The sequence below is a fragment of the Eublepharis macularius genome, chromosome 8 (assembly GCF_028583425.1).
Source record: "Eublepharis macularius isolate TG4126 chromosome 8, MPM_Emac_v1.0, whole genome shotgun sequence".
NCBI classification, from domain to species: domain Eukaryota; kingdom Metazoa; phylum Chordata; class Lepidosauria; order Squamata; family Eublepharidae; genus Eublepharis; species Eublepharis macularius.
Window position 1 is genome coordinate 24,474,089 of NC_072797.1, and position 22,513 is coordinate 24,496,601.

Here is a 22,513-nt window from a genome sequence, read left to right on the forward strand (position 1 = left end):
CACTTTTTAACTATTAGGAAATGCAATAATCACACTATCAAAGAGCTGCGGTTTGCTGCTTTAAATGATTTAAATGCAAGTTCTGCAGGTTTCTATGGTTTCTTGGAGTGCATTAGTTGGCTGCAATCCATGGTCCACTTTGGATTAGTCCCAGGAAAATTCCACTGAAGCAGTGTTTAATTTCTAAGGAGAGAAGTGAGGAAATGAAAGTGAAGCCTTTCTGGAAATCCCCCCCTTTTGAAAAGAGCTCTGCAAATATTCAGAGGCTGGCACTGAGAACAGCTGAACTAGAGCCACAGACGAAGATCTGGCTTAAGTTAGGGCAGGAGCTCATCCTTGGTGGTAGAACACATGCACAAAGTCCTAGATTTTATCATTAGCTTCTCCAATTAATGCAGTTCAGGGGCTAAATTGCAGCAACACAAAACCGCTTCCACTGTGTCCTACTATGGGGTCTCCTATCTGAACATTCTCACTTCTGCCCACTAGCAGTTCTCCATGGCAAATGCAGGTGCTCTTACTCAACCTTTGCAACTTGAGTTTATTTTAACGGGATATGCTAAACAGTAAATCTAGCACTTAACAATGCAAAATGTATATTACTAACAAGCCATAACCTCTTCCAGTTTCCTTTCAGGTCCTTACATTAGAAGACGATGAGGCTCATAGACTATAGCAGGGGTGGCCAAACTGCGGCTCGGGAGCCACATGTGGCTCTTCTAGACATATTGTGTGGCTCCCAGTGGTCTCTGAGTATCACCATGGCAATACATTTTATTTTAGTCTAGTTTATTTCCCTCCCTTCCTATCCTCCCTTTCTTTTCATGTCTTTCCCTCCCTTTTCCTTTTTTCCTTCCTTCCTTCCTTTCCATGTCTTTCATATTTTCAATAAAAATGTTGGTGTTGCCAGGCCTGACTCAGAAAATATCTGGGGACTTTGGGGGGGTCAAGTCTAGCAAGGGTGTGATGTCACTTTGTGATGTCACTTCCAAGTCAAAGATCAGGTGATAGCTCTTCCCAAGCTGCACCCCTTCCAATGATGTCACTTCCAGAATACTGCATCAAAAACCCACCCCTTTCTGTGATGTTACTTTCAGGACACTCCCCCAAGCCCACCTCCTCATCTGAACTCACTTCAGTGCATCATGTCTTGTGGCTCTCAAACATCTGATGTTTATTCTATGTGGCTCTTACATTAAGCAACTTTGGCCACCCCTGGACTATAGTTATATCATCTTCAGTCAGATATTTGTTCTCCACCATTCTCTTCGAGTATTTTATCACATTTGGCAAAATTGTCATTCTGCATGTCCTGGCCAGCCCTTTGGTAATTGTCACTATCCAGCTAAAATCATCGGTCCTGATTCATTTTGGAACTGTTTCCCTAGTTGATGGACCCAACAGGGCAAACAGCAGCTCCTTGGGGCTATCTGGGGTCAGCCATGTGACTCAGAATCCAAGCTCCAACTGAGAATTCCAAGCCCACAGCCCCATCAAAAGCCCTGGCAAACACACAAAGCACCTCCTGAAGGTCTCACCTCTTCAGGGAGCCCCTTTAATAACGTGGAGGCCTCAAAGGAAAAGTCCCAGATTCTGATGAACTCCAGGAGGGCAACCCTGAACAGGAAAACTGCTAGCAAGTAGCAGTCTGAAGGCTTCTGTGTACGTGAGTTCCGTATGTCCTACTAACACTTTAATCCTAAATATTTATGCTGGTATAACCTGCTGCTATCCAGCTAGGCTTCACTCAGCATAAAAAACCCTCTCATAATCCTCTTCAGGGTTTTCTCAGATGTCAGAGAAAAATCCACTTTGAAGGCACAAAGGAGGCTAGCCAACAGCAATCCCGTTCCTCTGTTCCCAACCAGCTACTGGCCTTTAGTATCTTTACATGGAGCGATCAGTGTTTCCCAAGCAGGGCTCTACGTCAGGGGTTTTGCGAGAAATTGTCCAAGAATTCAACATATGTGCAAAAATAAACAACCCCAAATATCACACTGAAAGTAAACCTTATATGGACTTTGGATGTTTAAGTAAACTTTATTTTGACTTGATATTTTGATATTTGAAAAAAACATTCGATAATATAAAAAAGACAGGGAAAATGCCTCTTTTTCTTCTGATGTAAGCTGCTATGATGGAGTAGCCCTTTACAAATAAATTTTTCGTGACAATAATTCAGAAGTAATTGAATCACAATCTCCACCATCAACTTTGTCAGGCCTGTAAACGTTTTTACGCATAGGGGTTCCTTGGGATTTGAGAAATCAATTTAAGAATTCCTCCACAGGAAAAGGTTTGGGAAACACTGCTCTATGGTATAACTTAGGAGAAATGGAAATCCTAGAGCATCCACACTCTGTTGCCACTCTAGGATTTCTGTTTGTCTTATACTTGATATACCAAAGAAACCACCCTCCAAAGATGCTGCTTCCTAAAGGAGAACGGTAATCTGGAAATCAGTTGAAATTCCAGAGAACTCCAGGCCCCACCTTGCAGCTGGTAACCCTGTTAGGGTTGCCATCTCCAAGATGGTGTCAGGTCTTGCCAGGTAAATCCCCAAGCACTTCACTGCATCACTTAGGTGTATGAGTTAAAGTTACTTTACTGAAGAGAAATACCAGTATCAAGATGGTCAGACAGGATCATTGGCTGGAATGGGTCAGGATGGCAGAGCAAGGTTAATTATAGGGCAACGTTCCCCCCACCCCTAGTAAGGAAGAAAGTCCATTAGGATTTTGGCTCGCAGAGCCTGGGAAGGAGGAGGGAAAGGATGAGCATTGCTCACTCTCTTCGAAGTTCGGTGCGGTCTCTGCTGTACTTTAAGGTCACTTTCTCAAGCCTGCCAGGAAATTGTTACCAAAACACCTGCCAAGATAAGCAACTAGCAGTCGACAATACAACTAGCAGTCCTTCAGCAAAACAGGTTTTACTCTGTATGTTCTCAGAGGCATGTTAATCCAACTAGCAAGACAAACACAGTAAGAAATTTAACGCATGGCAGATATGCTGGGGCTTATCTGACAGATGGGAAGTTGCTGGAGGTTAGGGGAGTGGAGCCTGGAGAAAGCGGGGTTTGGGAAGGGACCTCAGGGCCCATAATACCAAGAGTCCACCTACCAAAACAACCATTTTATTTTCTTTAGGGGAACTGATCTCTGTGGCCTAGAGATCAGTTGCAATTCTTGGAGATCTCCAGCCACCACCTGGAGGTTGGCAAGTCTAATCCTTCCATAGTTTTATAGGGATGCAGCCCTTGTGGGATCGTACTGTCAGTCTCTCTTCTGGCATTCCAGCTCCAAGATCCCAGGGTCACATGTATCTCGGCAAGGGCGCTAGATAGAAACCGAAGAAAGTGCCCCTTCGCCTTTTTTTCCCTTTGCACATAAGGTTGCTAACCTCCAGGCATAGCCTGGAGTCTTCTCTCGGAATTACAATTGATCTCAGGAGCAGAGATGAGCTCCACTGGAGGAAATGGCAGTTTTGGAGGGCAGACTCTATGCCATTAAATTGCTGCTGAGCTCACTTCCTAGGCACCGTCCCCAAACCTCCAGGAATTTCTCAAGCTAGAGTTGGTAATCGAAACGGGTCGATTTGCATGGGGGGGGAAGAAAGCGAGCAACGGTTGCCAACATCCAGGTGATGGCTGGAGATCTCCCAGCATGGCAACTGATATCAAGGCTACAGAAACTAGTTCCCCTGGAGAACACGGCTGCGTTAAAAGATGGACTCTGGAGCCTTACACCCAGCTGAGATCCCTCCGCTTCCTAAACCTTACCAGGCTTCCAGAATTTCCTGACCTGGAGCTGGCAGCCCGACCTTCTACTCTTGCATTCCTTGCCAGGCGCCCCCTGCCGCTCACACCACATCCCCCCCCCCTTGGTCAACGCTCGGGCGCACCTTCTGCGCGCGACCGGAGACCGATAGGCGCCCGCGCGCTTTTCCGGGCGGATTTGGCAGCGGGTCCAAAACACGTTCCCGCGCCGCGCAGCAGCGGGAACGCGCCCAGCTCTGCGCTACAGCAGGGCCAGGGATTCCTCCGCCGCTTCAAGCAAAAGCGCTGCCCGCGTCCTCCTCTAGGTGCCGGTTGCGCCCTCCCCGGCTAGCCGAGCGTCCCAAGCGAAGCGGGAAAGCAGCAGCCCCAGCGGCCACGGCCTGAGCAGACCAGGCCCGCGTCCCCCGAGCATTCCGCGCAGCTCAGGCCGAACTTCCTTTGCCCGGAAGGGGCCCGAGCCGTTCCCAGAACTGCGGCTGAATCACTCGGGCAGGAACGCGGGGCCGCCCACGCACTCGCCGGCCTCCCTTTCCTTGGAAGCGAAACGAGACCGGAGCGATGCCCTCGCGGCAAAGGCCAGCCCCTTGCAGCCCAGAAGAGCCCGCGGGCGTGGCGGAGCGGGGAGCGGCCTCTTCTTTCCCCTTTCCGAACCGACGGCACCCCCCCAATGCCGCTGCTTTCCTTCGGTCTCGATCCTTACCAAGCCAATGAAGTGAGAATCGGAAGCGCCGCCCCCCCCCCCAAACAACCCCCCTGTCAGATTTGGGTGCGGGGAAGGGACGGGTTTCCTTCCGTCCCCACGACCAGCTTTACAGATCCTGTAAAACGTAATCAAATAGCACGAGAGATCCCTGACATTGCAGAAGAAGGAACTTGCATGTAACAATGCAGTAGGACTGAGTACAAAAATTAGAAACGTGAAAAAAGTAACAGATCTCACCTTACGGAATGGCCCCTCTGGAGAGTTCAAACTTCACCTTATGGAGGGGTCCCGTTCTCCTGGCGGTCTGCAAACTGCAATACTGATTTATTTCAGGGTTTTTTTACACAGGTATAGTAGGCTATACTGTAAGAAATGGCCCTGGGAGATGCCTTGGTAAACAGAGGAGCTGTAGACTATACTACTGTGCACTATCAGTTGTTCCAACAATTCTCTTAACTTGACAGCTTCTCCTACTTGATAGTTTCCATGTCATTTAATATGTTGTAGTAATTTGCTTCTCTTGTTTCAGCTCTGTATAGAATTTCTTCTTGTTTTCAATTTTCAGCAATCCTTACCCTGTTGTGTTGTTTATTGTATGTCCCAGCCGCTGATCATATCGACTTACACTGTGTGATCCACCATCAGTCTCTGTGAAAAAGGTAGACTATAAATAATGTAAATAAAAAATAAAAATGTCAAGCTCTGCAGAAAATTGAATGACAATAGTAGAAAACAATGTGGTAAGAGCACAGCAGTACATACAACAGACAGATAACAGATAGCATACTTAGTGGCATACAGTCCTGTTCTCTGTTGTCCCATTACCTTTATACATGCCCTTCCAAACAACTCTGTTTTACATTCTGCAGAATTACCGAAATGTGGGAGCCTTTCTTCCAGTAATTGAAACAGGAAAATCTAGATGGAACCTCATTTTCTCTGTCCTTTGTAAATTTTCTCCATCACTCGAAGCAGAGTATTTCAACCAAGAATGCCCGTCATACATGCTGTAGCTAGAATTCTACTCGGTGCATCCAAATTTTGTTTTGTTTAGGAAGCCAAGATAATGAACAGTTTTTGGGACCTAGATCTGGGAGACAAATCCCTTCACTTCTGTGCAAACTCTACTGCATGTTCGTGTACCCCTTATAGAAGCACCTTTCTGAACCATTCACTTATAACATGGCTCTATTTATTACCTTTATAAAAATGCCCTCCTGAACAACTTTATTTTACATAGTTTGCAGAATGCCTGAAGCATGAGAGCTTTCCTGACTTGCTCAGGCAGGTCATTCCACAAGGTAAAGTCCACTACAGAGAACGTGTGCATATTGGCTGTTGTGGATCTTGCCCAGTTGCAGAGTGGTATCTGCCTTGCTCAGATAAGTGAAGTTGTCATGGTGGAGCATAGGAGGTCCTGCAAATATGAGTCTCCAAGGCTATGAAGCACTCTGTAATTCGTCTTGAGGGTCTGTGAGAAAGGCAGGCTACAAATAAGATAAACACAGTACCTCCAATTGCTGATGGGCAGGCAATAGAATCACATGAGAGTCAATAATGCTTGGAAAAGTGGAAGGCAGCAGGAAAAGAGGAAGACCTAAAACAGGATGGCTCAACTCAATAAAAGAAGCCGCGCCCTCCAGTTTGCAGGATCTGAGCAAGTCTGTTAAGGATAGGACATTTTGGAGGTCCTTCATGCACAGGGTCATCATAGGTCAGAGGCCACTTGATGGTGTATAACACACACAGCCAACAGAGTGAGTGACTGCAGAATGGGAGTAATATGCATGCTCTTTCTAGCTCATAATAAGTTAGCTGTGGTATTCTGCACCAACTGGAGTCTGAGTTGGCTTCACAGAGAGACCTACGTAAAGTGCATTATCTTCTCTTTAAAGTGCATTATCTAGTCTTGTTTCTGTGGCATGGATCCCTGATTGTCTTATATATTTTTATTGAATTGTTTAAATACTTTAACTCTGTTTTAATGTTTCTAATGTTTTGGTGTTCGCTGTCTTGAATCTATTTGGGTAGAAAGGTGGTATAGAAATGTTTTAAATAAATAAATAAATGCTAACCAGCTGGCTGGTGCAATGATAGCAGACAAGTAATACTTGTTATTGTGACTGTTGCATCGTAAGTCTTCCAATGAGCTCTATAAGATGCTGAATCAGGTTCAGTGCAAAATTTCTGCCAGTGTCTCTCTAGACATCTCCTGGTCTTCTTCATGTTACTCAGCTTTGTGGTAAACCAGAGGACTGGGTTTGGCTCCAAGGCAAGAAAAGTCCCTGAAGACCTTTAAGCCCTTCATCTTGCGATGTTCTATCGGACTCCACAGGAATGGTGAGTATGTATACATACATCATTCTGAAGTTCTCCAATTTCTTGCACGGATTCTTCACCTCTTAAAAAACGAAATGCTCTGCAAGTTGTAACTGCATTCCGAAGGATACTTCCCTGGAGGTAAGCTTCAATGAATAACATGAGATTTACTTCTGAGTAGACCTGCTAAAGTAGGGACCTGCTAAGGATTTCAAGGTTCAAGAATCACTGCCAGGATTTGATGTAATTTTGTGCAGTATTACAACCAATGCCAAAGTGTGAGGCTGTCCACGGTGATGCCAAACAAGGGGCAGAATTTGTATATTGGGGTGGGAAGAATTGGAGTGGGATAATGGAGAAAAAACAACGGGTTTCCTATGTGGCTCCTGATGGTCACCAATGCTCTGTAGCTGGTGCATTTCTTTTTGCTGTATTCTCCACGCTCTTCTTATGTTGCTTTTGAGGTGTAGTTGCACAAAGCTCAGTACAGGAATAATAAGGGTCCAAAGACATGGCGAGGGGCAAAATCTCCCTCCCTGCAAGCAAATATGCTTGTTGTGAGGCGCACCATGGTTTGCAACGCCTGTTCACAAACAAAACACAGTGGTGAAAAGTTCCTCCCAGTTTTACTGGGTGCAGTACTGGTTACCAGCCTTTTCTTTAATGACAGCCACTTCTGAAAAAGGAAAAATGAGCTGTTTTGTTCTGTCCTAGAAACAACATGGGTTAGGAAGAGCACCAGAAATGAAGCTATCTACTAAGCAACACAGAGAAAAATCTCATGAAATAGAAGATTTTTTAAAAAAATCCCAGGACCAATTGTTTTGTGACCTTCAGTATTCTAAGGGATGCACGAGCTACTCTGCAGCTGCTGGTATACTATAATAATAATACTCAGTTTATATACCACCCCCAGGATGACTTAACGCCCACTCAGAGCCATTTATAAAGTATGTTATTATCCCCACAACAATAATCACCCTGTGAGATGGGTGAGGCTGAGAGAGCTCCTAGAAGCTGTGACTGACCCAAGGTCACCCAGCTGGATGCAAGTGGAGAGGTGAGGAATCAAACCCAGTTCATCAGATTAGAGTCCTGCACTTTTATCCGCTGCACCAAACTGGCGCTCAGCTATGGCTCTCCAACTGTGTGTTGGAGCCCCCTAAATTACAGTTTCCTGGAACAAAACCTGGAAATAGCACCCCAGTCAGAGACCTCTGCTGGTACCCAGATGTCACTTTCATATGCTGATTCTCACACCTGTAAAATTAAGGGAGGTGTTTGCATTTCCCCACCACTACTGAAATACCCATGAGCTATTTTCAGGGAAACTCACAGCAAACTCTGTTTGAGATTCCAGAGAAAACTTCTATTCAGGCATTCTTAACAATGCCATGATGAGGCAGCACATAATTTTGGATCGGTTCTTTTTGACCATTTCTTTCCATTTCCTAGACAGAGGAGGTCCATTAAAACCTATCATATCAAATCAGGCAAAACCCCACACTTACCTCCCGCATCTGATTTCCCTCAGTGGCATCTTGCCATCCCCTTTAGCTCATTCCTTGGCCCCTCCTTGTTTGTACTGGGTCTACTATCTTCACAATAATAACCACTGAGTAACACTTTTCATGATCGGGGAGGGAGGAGAAAGAAAAAAAAAACAGGAAATAAAAAGCAGCCTCTGGCAGAATGCAGTGGGAAGCTAATAAGAGTGAGCATTTGGAAAAGTTACGTAAGAGTATTCTTAGGTCTTACTAAGAAGAAAGCCGGGACACACAAGGTATGTTGCCGTTCTGTTTTCCAGGGGTTTCTTCTGTTTTTGGCTCTTCTTTCTAGACAGCTATTCTTTGAGCTGCCTTTACATGTGTAAGGTGAGAGAGTGTATGTAATATTCCAAGTTATACTTCCTGTTAACAGGGCTATGCCTGGTCTCGTTGGGGATTACTTCTGATCACTTTCTTTTCTTGTAGCTCGGAAAATCTAGGAAGGTACCACACATCCATACATTTTCTGAACTACAATTCTTTTCCTCTGCCTTTTTATGCTCTTCTCCCAATAGAAACCTGACATGAAGAAGTATAGCAGCTTGAACATCTCCTGGTATGGAGTAGGTTCAGGGCTGCTGTTATAGACACAGTAGCAGATCAGAAAAAAACTTACCAACCCTGGTCAATACTATGAAGGACCCTGGAGCAAGGGCAAACCTTAGAGGTATAGAATTGTCTTGGCTATGTGTATGGCCAGCAAGACAAGATGTTGGAACAGCCATGGGACCCCAAACTGGGACCATTGTGCTTGGGAAATGGGGATTAACTCATGTCGTTTTTATAATGTAAATATCCTTGTTCCAAAACTTACACATCCTATAAATACGTTCAAGCTGGACAAATTGTAACTTGCAGAGAATAGGAGGGGAAGGCATCACATGGGGAAAAGTGTGTAAGTAGAACATATTTCCGATCCAATTTCTCTCTTTGTCCTCCTGCTGCCTTTAAAATAAATGTAAAGAGCCTGAAAAGGTGATCATGGATTTTCAGTGTCTCCTCTAGTTTGTCCCCAAGATCTCTAATTTGTTAGTTTAAAGATCTTGAGTAGTAAGAGTAATGCTGGGAAAGACACATAGATCTGGGATTGGAGAACAGCTGACGGAATAGACAGCCACCAGCTAGCATACTGATTTTGGCCTCATTAGGGTCAAACTAGATGTTACACAAGAGATGCCGGTAACAGTCCCCCAACTTTTTTCTAAAAGGAAAAGCGGTTTCAGAAGACTGCCAGTTTAAGCAGAGAAACAGCAAGTAGAACTGCTACTTAACATTTTCTCTTCCAGCAATTTTTATTTACCAAATTACCGTATCATTTCCCTCATTGGTGCAAAAAACAGCTCGGGGGAGGAGGGGTGCTTATTCTTACAGAGAAAGAGTATGTGATGAAACTATCCCACCCACCTCTTCTGGTCCCCTGGGAGGCTGAAAATGAGATTGCAGATACTTTTAATTTTAAAAAATGGCTGAAAGATTGTGATACTCATTTCCTGCGTAATGTTTATTTTGGTCCTTATGCCATTGTGTGTAAACCTCCCAGTACTCTCTCTTCGTTTTGTCTTAACTTTCAGACATTACAAAAAGGGTGCACCTGCAGCCATATTTAAGGTTGCCAGCTTATTTGGAGGAGAGGTTCCCGTTGCTTTAATAGAAGCTTTAATATACAGAAGTACCCTTGAAACTGTGCACTTATGTGATTCCATGTGCATAGAATATATGCAGGTTGACTCTACACGCACACACGTTTGCTTTTTAATGGTGTTTCCCAATATGCCTGCGTGTGGCACAAATCTGCAACGGAATGTAGTATTTAAAACTGTTTAACAAAAAAGTTAGAAGTTGCTGCAAATAAAGGGCTATTTTAAGTAAGAGTAGTAGTAGTAGTTTTATTGTCCTTAGCCATAGGCCATCACAAAATATGGAAAACATGCTTAATCTAAAAACAGTTACATCCAGCATCATTGTTAGAAAAATTAAACGGTACAAGGAATCGTACCGGACGTAAGGACACCCCATTCAGAGAAGCCTTGGATTTGATCTTCCTGGCTGCTAATGCAAACTGCGAAAAACTATAGGATACACGACAGTTGCTGTCTGCTAACAAGAGATTTGCAAATAATAAATAAAACAAACATGGGAAGGGCTCTTTCTGAATACATTCTTTAGATAATGCAGGTACTGTTGGGGGTAAATTGAGATGTTATAATGGCCCGGGAGCATGCTGAATTGCCTCTATGGTTCTGGCAACACCCACAGAGGTTTCTTGGCTTGAGCCTGGCTAGAAGTGGTACTGAACCCCTTGCAGTGGTTGAGCCTACACCTGTGGCTACTGCTTCTGGATGGGTCCAGCACTGCCAGAGGTTGGCTTGACTGGCCCCTGGCCCCCAGCAGCTGAGCCTTCCAGAGATCCATCCTGGAGGGAACTTTCCTGGTAAACAAAAGGGCCAATTCAGACCGAGTGCCATCTTTATCACATCTTTAACCTGTTTCGCCCTCCTAACAACCCAGCGAGGTAGGCTAGGCTGAAAGATAGTGGCTGGTCTGGCATCATTGTGGCTGAGTAGCAACGTGAACCCAGGTCCTGCAGGCTCAGTCCAAACCTCCATATTGTCATCCAAACATTTCCCCCCTTCCAGTCAAATACATTAGACTGATACTCGTATTGGGAGAACTGCACACAATAAGCAATGTAAATTTTAAGGTCCAAATAACATCCAAGGAGATGATCCGAGCCAATAACATCATGAAGTATAGAAACCCAGTTTTAATATATCTGTATTAGGTTGTGTTCATGCCCGTATAAAAATCAGGAATTAGGAGAACAATTCTGCTCTGTAAGATTTTATGAACCTTATATGCATATATCATTCACCTTCAGCTGTGTTCACCTGAGTATCCAGGTACTAGACTGTTTAACGGTAGATTAGCCAACATTTCCATCTGTCACCTTTTTTATCTCACTAGTTCTCCAAGAAGCTAATAATAATAACAACTGTATTTACATACTGCTGTTCTAGATAGATTAGTGCACGCTCAGAGTGGTTAACAAAGTCAATGTTACTATCCCCATGATATAGTTGGGGAGCTGGGGCTGAGAGGAGTGGCTGACCCAAGGCCAGCTGCTGAGCTCATGGCAGTAGTGGGATTCGAACCAGTAGAGTGCTGATTCACAGCCCAACAACTTCTATACTACACGGTATTCTGCTGGTAGAATATGTGACTCCTCAGTGAGAAGATCAGTAATGATGGACAAATGTCTCTCTTTTTTCTGTTAATCTGGGTTCCATTCTGCATATACTTCAGTATTCTGCTTGCCAGTAAATCATAATCCTTATTTTGTCTTTGGAGAAAGTTCTGAGGAAATTTCTCTTCCTTCCTCCCATCACTACCTCCTAATCAAAAAGGAAATGTTCCTGACTGTGTACAAAGAGCAGTTCTAGAAGAAGTACAGGCAGATCCACTGTAAGAGTAAGCATTTATTTGAAAACAATTCCTTTTTAAAATAATAATAATTATAACAACAACATTCCTTTGCTAGTAAATGTAAACATCTCCTTTTGGTGCCACACCAAAAGGAGATGTTTACATTTACTAGCAAAGGAATGTTTTGGTTGCATCCTCCCTCTCCCACCCTAACTGCATCTTCTCTCTCCTCCCCTCCCCGCCCCTGCTCTTCTATATTTGACCAGTTTCTGTACCATGCATCTGACAAAGAGAACTTGATTCTCGAAAGCTTATGCTACAATAAAATTGGTTAGTCTTAAAGGTGCTACTGGACTCTTTTTGATTTTGCTACTACAGACTAACACGGCTAACTCCTCTGGATCTATAACAACAACAACATTCTGATCCCTTCAGAGTGGTTTACAAAGTGTTATTATTATCCTCACGACAATCACCCTGTGAGGTGGGTGGGGCTGAGAGAGTTCCGAAGAGCTGTGACTGGCCCAAGGTCACCCAGCTGGCTTCAAGCGGAGGAGTGGGGAATCAAACCCAGCTTTCCAGATTAGAGTCCTGCCACTTTTAACCATTACACCAAATTGGCTCTCATGGCCAGCTTAATGCACCCTGCTTCAGAAGCCAAGCCAGTACAGGCTATTGCAAAGTAAATGAATATAGCATATCAAGTGGCCCTGATCTGTGGATATTTGAATCTGGAGACTGGAGAAGACAGATCTTCCTATACACTTGAAAAATATCCTGGGGTTTGCATAAAAATCTGAAAACTAAAAAAAAATAATTAAAAAATACATTGGGGGGCATTAAAAGAACCCAAAATAATAAAAAGAGCACTTGTAGCTTTAACCAGATGTCTTCAGTGGCTGTTGCTAGGCAACCATAACAGTTCAGCCTGTATTTCAGACTTGGCTTTTGTCAGTAAAAGGCAGGGGGAGGGGGCATGGCCCTTGCCAGGGCTGTTTTGGCCTTTGAGGGAGGACTCATTGGGGCCAGGCTAGAGTTGCCAACTCCAGGTCACGAAATTCTTGGAGATTTGAGAGGTTGAGCTTGGAGAGAATGCGTTGGGGAGAAGGACTCAGCAGGGTGTGATGCCATAGTCCACACACTCCAAAGCAGCTTGTTTCACCCGGAGAACTGATTTCTGTGGCCTGGAGTTCAGCTGTAATTCTGGGATGTCTCCAGCTACCACTTGGAGGTTGTCAGGATGCCAAGAACCATCCATCAGACGACTTGATACCACACAGCTTGCATGACTCACTGCGGTCCAGCTGCTTGCAACTGTTCAACACACACACCCACACACATATACAAAAGATAGTGTAGTGTAGTGGTTAGCGTTTCAGAGTAGGATCCAGGAGACCCAGGTTCAAATCACCACTCTGTGGTGAAAGCGCACTGGATGACTTCATTCCAGTCACACTCCAGTCCAGCCTAACTTACGTTTCAGGTTTTCTGTGAAGATAAAATGGAGGCAAGGAGAATGATGTAAGCTGCTTTGGGTCCCCATTGTGGAGAAAGGCAGCATATAAATGAAGTAAATTAAGAAATACAGGTGAAGATGTGGGGCAGATAAAAAGTACGTTGTTTGGCGGGGTTGAAAGAAAGACGGAAGTAGGGAAAGGTGAGCATATCGAGGAAGCACTGTGGGGAAAGGGATACAGGGAAAAGTGAAGTACCCCTACAATTCCTTGCACCATGTAACTGGGCTCAGCTCAGTCGGCACCAGGCAACTAGGCTATAAGGGAGAGACTGCCGAGGAGGGGAAGGGGGAAAGGTGATGACAGGGGGCAGACAAAGGTGTATGGGAAGGAGAGAAGGAAAAAGTAAAAGGGAGGGAGGCTATGGGAGGGAAGGGAAAGAGGACGTGGTGAGGGAAAGAAAATGAGATGCTCCCTGCAAATCCTTGAGAGACTCCCGATTGATATATCCTAATTAACTGGACCATTTGGACCTGATTCTGCTAAGTGCAGTTCCCATATGAACTTTTTAAAAAAGGCTATCAGGAGTTTCAATAGCTGCTAATGTGTCTGGGCCAAAGGGATTTTAAAGGTAGCATTTTACCATGCAGTTCTAAACAGAGTCATACCCTTCTAAGCCTTTTTACTTTGGTGGACTTTGAAGGGTGTATGTTTAGGACTGCACTGTTAATGGCCTGTATTGCCCATTTGAAACAGGAGGTAAGGAATTTTTTCCCAACCTGTAAAGCACTGAACAATTTGAAGGAGTCATTTAAATCCAGCAGTTGAGACAGGGAGTGGATTCCATCCCTGTTTCCACCTGACTGCACAACTGCCAATCTTAATGTGTGAGATGCCTCACATATTTCAGTCTTTATGTGTGAAAGGAACAAATTTCTAATGTGTCCCTAAATACTTCTGAACTCCTCTAGTTGCCATATGTGCTCTGCAAGTAGGTGGGGTTCAGAACCTTGTCTCATTATTCTTTGAAATAATCTTAAGATGGTGGTATTTCTATTAGTAGTGGTAATAATAATAATAATTCTCATCTGTTCCTTGCAAGATCTATCAGATAATAGGTTGGATCCAGCCATCTTTCCCAATCCCCTGTCTCACATGGCTTTTATCTATACAGGTCCCCTGATCTTCAGCATAGCTTCTGGGGTGGTCAAAGGGACCCTGTCCTTTTTCACCAGTGGAAAAGATGCTTGGATCCAATCCAACCTCTTTACCCATGCCACATTGTTGAGTCCAGCTTTTACTTATACCTTAGTTTGCGACTGGTTTTCTGCATTTGCTTGGAGATGCTAAAGATATTAGACTCAACATTCATGCATAACCCCACCCAATGTAGTATTTTTACCATGTATTTATTTCAGGAATTACTAATGGACCAGTTTATACTCCAGGCGGTGCTTCTCTACATAGCAATGTGTTTCTGTCCATTACAAAGTCAAGGTAAAAATTTGAATGTTTTCATTTTTTTTAAGTACATGTCAAACAAACCAGCAGAGATTTGGGATGCCCCTTTTCTGCTCTTATTAGAACAGTTGGCAAAGCTGACCTTTAGGTCCAATACATATTCTCCAGTTTCAAAAGTCTGTAGCAAGTAATGTATTTCATTATGTTACATGTCAAAATGCCATAGAATTAGGATTCTCACTCAGTTCAAGATATGTGAGAGTTGAAGTTATCATTTACATCTGCACATGAATGCAATAGTTCTGCAGGAAAAAGCATATTTTGCATTTTAATGGCCGTTTCCACACGTCTTACCTGCCTGCGGAACATGGCGCGAAAGACCCGGAAGATAGCGTCTTCCTGGTGCGATTTCACGCGAGAAGACGCTGTCTTCCGGGTCTTTCGCGCAATGTTCCGCAGGTAGGTAAGACGTGGAAATGGCCAATGTCCTGTCAGAGCTGGCACGGCCTCAGAAGAGACATTCCTTCAGTGAATTTGCCAGTCTGAATGCCCACCAGTGCTTCAGTATAGATTAGAGATGGGCACGATCCAAAGAAAATTAATGAGCCAGCTGATCGTGGATCGGCGGCGGCGGCGATCCCGAATTAACGATCCACACTGAGCATCTCCCGTTCCCGATCCGTGGATTGTGGATCGTGGAGGCCAAAGTGGACTGCGCTGCTATTCCCAGCTATGTGGGAAGGTGGGTGGTGGCGGCAGCCGCCGGGCCTGGCGGACACGGGGAGGCGGCGATGAGCCGCCTCCCCTCAGGTCCCATTCAGCAACACAGGAGGTCTGTGTTTGGCCGTCAGAGCTGCCTATCAGGGTTTGCAGGGATGAGATTGGAGTGCCCATGGCTACAGAACACCCCCTTCCCCCTCCCTCCCCTGGGTGTCTTCCCCCAACTTGTGACTGCTTTGCTGCTCCGTGGTTGGAAGGAAGCCCTGCTGATCAAGGAAAGCTGGGCTTCCATTTGAGTTTCCAGGGCGACAGAAGGAGGGCAAACACAGCTCAGGCTTTCCCCTGGCTCCGTTGCCAGGGGAATAGATTGCTGGTACCTGAGTGTCTGGATCCCCGATCTGAGCCTGAACGCAACGATCCAGGCCTCTCCCGATCACTGGATCGTTGGCCGCGGACGATCACAATCCGCCAGGTCATGATCGCGCAATCACCATTATCGTGGTTTTTTTTCGATCGTAATGCGGATCGTGCCCATCTCTAGTATAGATTGCCTGTATTATATCTTAATGACATTTTCCAGCAGCATGCTACATGGAATCTTTTCAGTAATTTTGCAGCACTGTGAGTCAGAAAGGTAAACATTGCTTCCAAGTATAGCCAGTTGCTGCTTTTTATATAAAAGACACAGGAAGAGCAAGGCAGAAAGGATGAACAAGAATAAGAAATGTGTTTTGTTGTTGATTGTACCAGTCTAAGGGAACAACCCTAAGCAAGTCTACTCAGAATCCTACTTGGGTCTACCCTATGGAGATCCCAGGAAAGCGTTCTTAGGATTGAACTTTATAGTTGAATATGTCATATTATATAGGCTGTCCCCCCAACACAGCTTCCAGAATAATAAATATAGGCTCAGATGTGTGTGTGTTATGTGCCGTCAAGTTGTTTCCAACCTATGGTGACCCTATGAATGAAAGACCTCCAAAACGTTCTGTCTCTAACAGACCTACTCAGATCCTGCAAACTGGAGGACATGGCTTCTTTTATTGAGTCAAGCCACCTCGTTTTCGGTCTTCCTCTTTTCCTTCTGCCTTCCACTTTTACTAGCATTATTAACTTTTCCAGAGAATCTTGTCTTCTCATGATGTGACCAAAGTACGATAGCTTTAGTCTACAAAAAATTAATGAAAATTTGTTATTGTAAATGTTGTCTTGTAAATTGCTTTAGAGAATCTCAGACCAGTCTAATTAAATCCAATACCCTCTTTTTTCTTCGCAAGATAACAGCTTGTTTCCACCTACATTCCTTAATGTTTCCAAGGACCTTGGTCTTCAGCAGCTGTTACTAGAATGGGATGTTGGGGACGAAGCATATAACTCTGAAAGAGAAATGGTTTTTAACATCCAAATCAATCAAACTGGAGCGACTGATCTTGTCTGGAATGTAAGTGTCTTTCTGAAAACCCAGATTCTTGAATATATATAGCTACCAGCAGGGTTTTTTCTGGGAAAAGAGGTGGTGGAACTCAGTGGTGGAACTCAAGACTGCACATTGACGTCACTTTGGGTCAGCTGGAAAAAGGGGGGAGTTTTTTAACGTTTAAATCGCCCTCGGCAATAATGGTCACATGGCCGGTGGCTCCGCCCCCTGATCTCCAGACAGAGGGGAGTTTAGATTGCCCTCCATGCTGCTTGGCGGCGTGGAGGGCAATCTAAATTCCCTTCTGTCTGGAGATCAGGGAGCGGGGCCACCAGCCATGTGACCATTTTTAAGAGGTGCCGGAACTCCGTTCCACCACATTCCAGCTGAAAAAAAGCCCTGGCGACCAGGATCAATTTTAAACAAACCCATATATTCTGTATGATAGTTTCATATGATTTATTTCTGAAATAATGTAAACAGATTGTAACCATGGTTGTGTGATGACAATAGTGGCTGATCCTTTATGCATCCTGCTAAGAGCCTTCCCCCAGTGTTTTGACACAGATCAATGGTCCATCTAACCCAGTGAGGTCTTCTGGTCTTTCACAGCTTTGCTCCTGAGGTTTTTTTAAAAAGGACATTAAACTTGGGAGCTTTTGCACGTACTGTACCACTGAGCTAAAGTGAATTCTGTGTTGAAATGCAAGCTGGGAGAAGGTCTGTTTCTTTTTCTGTTCTTGATGCATTCTAATCACAAATGCTTTAACATGTTACTTTAGCTTTTGGTAAGTGCACAGGAATGTTCTTCCTTAGTACTCATTATTCCTCCCACGTCGTTTTCATCTTTTATCATGTTGAAAGAATGTGTTACATTTCAGTTTCTTGCAGCACCTCCAGGTAGCAAAAGGGAAGAACAGAAAAATTAACCTGCTTTCTTAGGCTGACCAGCTAACACTTGAGTAATACTTAGCATTTGTAGAGCAAGATTCAGGTCCAATTAAAGACCAACTAGATTCAGGTCCAATTAAAGACCAATTAGATTTCCAGGGTATGAGCTTTTGAGAGTCAGAGCTCCCTTCAAAGTACTTTGCATTGTTGTTGTGATCCTTACAACAGCTTTGGAAGATAGGTCAGTTTTATTATTCCCATACTGCAAATGGAGGGCTGATGCTGAAAGAGAGAGTTATCTTCTTATGTAGACATGTAATGCATTTTTATCCTACCCTTCCTCAAAGAAGTTCAGGGCAGCATACAAGGCTCTTCAGTCCCCTATTTTATTATAATAACAACATTTGATTTATTCACGGCCCTTCAGGACAACTTAATGCCCAATCCGAGCAGTTTACAAAGTATGTTATTATTATCCCCACAACAATCACCCTGTGAGGTGGGTGGGGCTGAGACAGTTCTGAGAAGCTGTGACTGACCCAAGGTCACCCAGCTTTTATCCTCACAACCTAGCGATCCTGTGAGTTATACGATTATTATTGTTGTTGTTTATTTATAGACTGCCTTTCTCACTGAGATCCAAAGTGGATTACATACATTTACACTGAGAATTCTGAGATCACAGGAAGCCAGTATTCACTGCAAAAATAGAAGCTGATAACTGTTCTGTGCACCTGAGGGTTGAATAAAGCGCCTTTATAATGTAATAAGTCCAGCAAAAGCTGCGTGTTACCTGTAAATAATTTGAAGACTCTTTCCTGAACAGCCTTAAACTACACAGCATGCTACCTAGCTACCTCATATTAAATGCCATTTAAAACTCTGAACTTCACCCCTCCCAGCAAGGTTTCAGATAGAGAAAAAACAATAAATGAAACCCAGATTCATGAAGTTCCAATTGAATACTGGGACATTGTGACGCCTACTCAACATTCACCCCTTTTGACTTTCAGGAACCTGTTCTGCCCCTGCTATCGCTGCTCCTTTGATCTTAGTGTTAAGAAATATTAATTCTGCCCTCTCAGTGTGTCAACAAGTTCTGCCACTTTAGAGCCTTGTTTAGAATCACAATACGAAATTAAAACCCTGCTTATTGTACATCATCCTCTGTATTGTGGAAAGACTGGCACTCAGTCACTTCAGGCCCACGGAAGAGAGGGAATGCTACATTTGAATATTCTCTCACATTTCTATTTTTAAAAGCTTCCTTCTAATAGAAACATAGCAGACCAGAGACAAAGGTTCTAGCGCAATGATTTTGGGGTTGTCAGCCTCCACGTGGGGCCCGGAGATCTCCTGGAATTACAACAGATCTCCAGGCTACGGAGATCTGTTCCACTGGAGAAAATGGCTGCATTGGAAGGTGGATTCTATGGCATCATACCCTGCTGAAGTCCCTTGTATCCCCAAACTCTGCCCATCCCAGGCTCCAGCCCTCAAATCTTGAGGCATTTCCCAACCCGAAGCTGCCAGGCCTTAGTCATTTACCTGTTTCTGTTTGCAGGGAGGTTTTAATATGAGGAGGGCAATAAATTAAATCTGAAGTGATGCAGCCTATTCTACCATCTCACCCTACTGTCTGTGTAGACTGAAGCTTGGCAGCTAGACTTCTGAATGCTTTCAGTGAAGTGGCATTGTACTTTGAGGAAAAAGATTTCTGAGCCCGTCATTTATCTTTTGTTTTTATTTTGTTTTGATGTGAGTGGTAAAACTCCTGCGGCTTCAATAAGAACCAAGTTTCCTTGTATTGCACACTGAGGTCAAAGCTCAGAATTGTGCTTGTGCAGAAACAAATCACATATGTTCTCCAGATTTTGCAAAATATTCTTTTTAAAAAATTGGTTTATTTTCTCTTTTGCTTTTTGGAAACAACAAAGCTTTTAGACACACCCAAGACAATGTGCAGTTAATGAAGAATGAATTGTATCTTAAGTACTTTCTAGAATAAAGTTTCTAAAAATCAATATATTTTATGATAATGACTAGTGTTAGAAAACAAATAGGACACAAGTCTAGCAACAAATATAATTTTCAGCTGATCATGATGAGATGAGAAGGAATCAGTTGTGAACAGGATGCAATTCAACATAGGTAAGTGCACAGTATTACATCTGGGCCACAAAAATGTGAAGCACAAATACTGGATGGGGGATACACTTCTGGATAGTAGTGTTTGTCTCTAGTCCCTCTTTTTACTGCCCTGGTCAGGCTGCTCCTGGAGTACTGTGTGCAGTTCTGGAGGCTTCACTTCAAAAAGGATGTGGACAAAATTGAGAAGGTTCAGAAGAGTGCAACGAGGATGTTCAGGGGTCTGGAGACTGAGCCCTACGAGAAAACGCTGAGGGCCTTGGGAATGTTTAGTTTGGAGAAGAGGAGATTGAGGGGGGACATGATTGCTCTCTTTAAATATTTGAAAGGCTGACATTTGGAGGAGGGCAAGGAGCTGTTCCAGCTGGCAGGACCCAAAGCAATGGGCTTAAATTACATGCAGAAAGGTACCGGCTGGATATTAGGAAAAACGTTTTCACAGTCAGAGTAGTTCAAAGGTGGAATCAGTTGCTTAGGGAGTGGTGAGCTCCTCTTCATTGGAGTTTTCAAGAAGAGGCTGGATATTTGTCAGAGATGCTTTAGGCTCATCCTGCATTGGGCAGGGGATTGGACAAGAAGGTCTGTACGACCCCTTCCAACTCTGTGATTCTGTGATCAGTGCATGAAATGCACAAGTATTTCTGTATTGCATTCTTCCTGTTAACCCACAACACTGTCTTGCCTGAAGTGCGACTTCCATATTTCTCCCATTTGACATGTGTTCAAGTTGTATGCGAAAACTGTATTTTCAAAAAGAACAGGTTGAGGGACAAGCACTACAAAGTATTTAATTTATACAACACAATCTTGTCCAAAGCTGCTCTGAGGCCCAGAGTTTACAATAAAGGAAGGGGAACAGTGAAATCATAACAATGCATAGATATTGCCTCAACATTCCGTATTCCTCTTCCTCTTTTATTTTTAGGTGAATTACACAACAACTCTCAACAAATCAAATCGACCTATACAATGGATGTGGGTTTCCAAAGCACCCTTGGAGTGTATGTTGTTTGCAGTACGAATCAGGAGTCTAGTGATAAGTGAAAATGTACCAGTGTCTGAAACTTGGAGTCATTGGACTGAGTCAAAGGAAGTGAAAGGTAAGCAAAGCTTGCCAGTATAAAGCAGGTAATGCAGCTGTAGCACTTTGTGATGCACCAAAACTGCAATTGTGTAATCTTTTTCTGTGGAAGGCTTCCTTGTTTCTTTGTATTGGGCTATAGTTTTCTAGAGAAGGAAATTATCCAGCAAACAACACTTTCATACTCTGAGTGCAGAACTGATTGCATAATTTCAGCTTGTGCTATGGCTCTATTATGTTCCGTGAATGTAGCTCTTCTCCTCCTCGACTGATATTCACGTTTTGGCCTTGTATTTAGAAACCTTATTTCAAAGCAATGCTTCGATTAGAAAGTCTTAGCCTCTGCTTCCCTGGCCCTTATGTTCTGTCACAAACAATAGAAGGGGGAAATTATTATTGGTTTTGGTGGAGTAATGCTTCAAGCTTACTCCTGGACAAAAAAACCCTGTGACTAGTTGAAGGAAGAAGGCAAACATCAGATATGTATATAGCCAAACTTTAGCCAAAGATTTTATTTTTATTAATTTATATATTAGAAGTCTTATATCACCACATTCCTGAAGCTGAAGATGGGCAAGTCCTTTAAATTGCATGTGTGAGCTGCCCGCATCCCTTGGACTTACCGCAGCCATGGCACCCAGTGCCAGCAAAAGGTGTACCACTGCCACAGCAGATAGAGGAAGGCTGCAGAGAAGGTACGACACAGCCCCAGCAGGCATGGAGCAGTGGGATGCCAATACCCGGGGGAGCCACTGACAGGCAAGGAGGCAGCCAGTGGACCCCAGGAGACCCAGGAGCAGCCACAGACAAGCCCCAGAAAGAGAGGGGGAGAGAGGGAGGAGGAAGGAGTGGAGGCAAGTGGAGAAGTAGGCCCAGAACTGGCTGAGAGGGTGATGTAAACCCCCTCCGACCACTAGGCAGTAGCCTATGCTGAGCCTGGATGTCTGTGGGACTAGCCCAGCAGAAGCTCAGGTGTCAGTCACTGCCATGCCCATGGCCGAACCTGACAGTGTGTCTATAAATTAAGGGGTGGTGAGTGTGTGTAGGTGTAAAGCGTTGCCACGTTGCAGCTGACATGACCACCCCATAGGGTTTTCAAGGCAAGAGACGTTCATAGGTGGTTTGCCATTGCCAGCCTCTGCATAGCAACCTGGACTTCCTTGGCATAGCGACCTTGGACTTCCCATCCAAGTTCTAACCGGCGCTGACCCTGCTTAGGTGACTTTCTAGTTGTGTTTAAAAAGAACTAAGTAGAGGAAAGTGATTCCCATTTAGGAAATCACAGCCAGCCCAGAGGAGGCGACACGGCTCCAGCCAGCAGAGAGGGAAGAGGAAAAGGAGCCAGCTGGAGAAGCCAGCCAGGCGCGTGCGGCCCAACCAAGCCTTAAAGGGCCAGAGGCACACACACCTACCTGGGACGCTGATGCCTTAACAGATGGGCTAGAAACCCCTGCCCAAGTCCTAGGGGGAACCAGCAGCAAAGTTTACCCTGGGGAACTGGCCAGAACCCAGAAGGCCAGGGTGTCTCCTCATGAGCAGAGGCGGCCAAGCCCCATTGCCTTGAAAGGCCCTGC

General features: G+C 44.4%; 1 protein-coding gene across 1 annotated transcript in view; it reads left to right on the forward strand.

The window, feature by feature from the left end:
* The first annotated feature begins 8,511 nt into the window (after window positions 1–8,511).
* Window positions 8,512–22,513, forward strand: part of LOC129335197 (oncostatin-M-specific receptor subunit beta-like) — a 48,362-nt gene continuing 34,360 nt past the window's right edge. Inside the window, exons 1-4 of the mRNA XM_054987636.1 lie at window positions 8,512–8,580; window positions 14,640–14,718; window positions 16,680–16,843; window positions 20,784–20,958. Coding sequence (XP_054843611.1) covers window positions 14,649–14,718; window positions 16,680–16,843; window positions 20,784–20,958 — 409 coding nt within the window. The 5' untranslated portion in view covers window positions 8,512–8,580; window positions 14,640–14,648. The remainder of the gene's footprint in view (window positions 8,581–14,639; window positions 14,719–16,679; window positions 16,844–20,783; window positions 20,959–22,513) is intronic.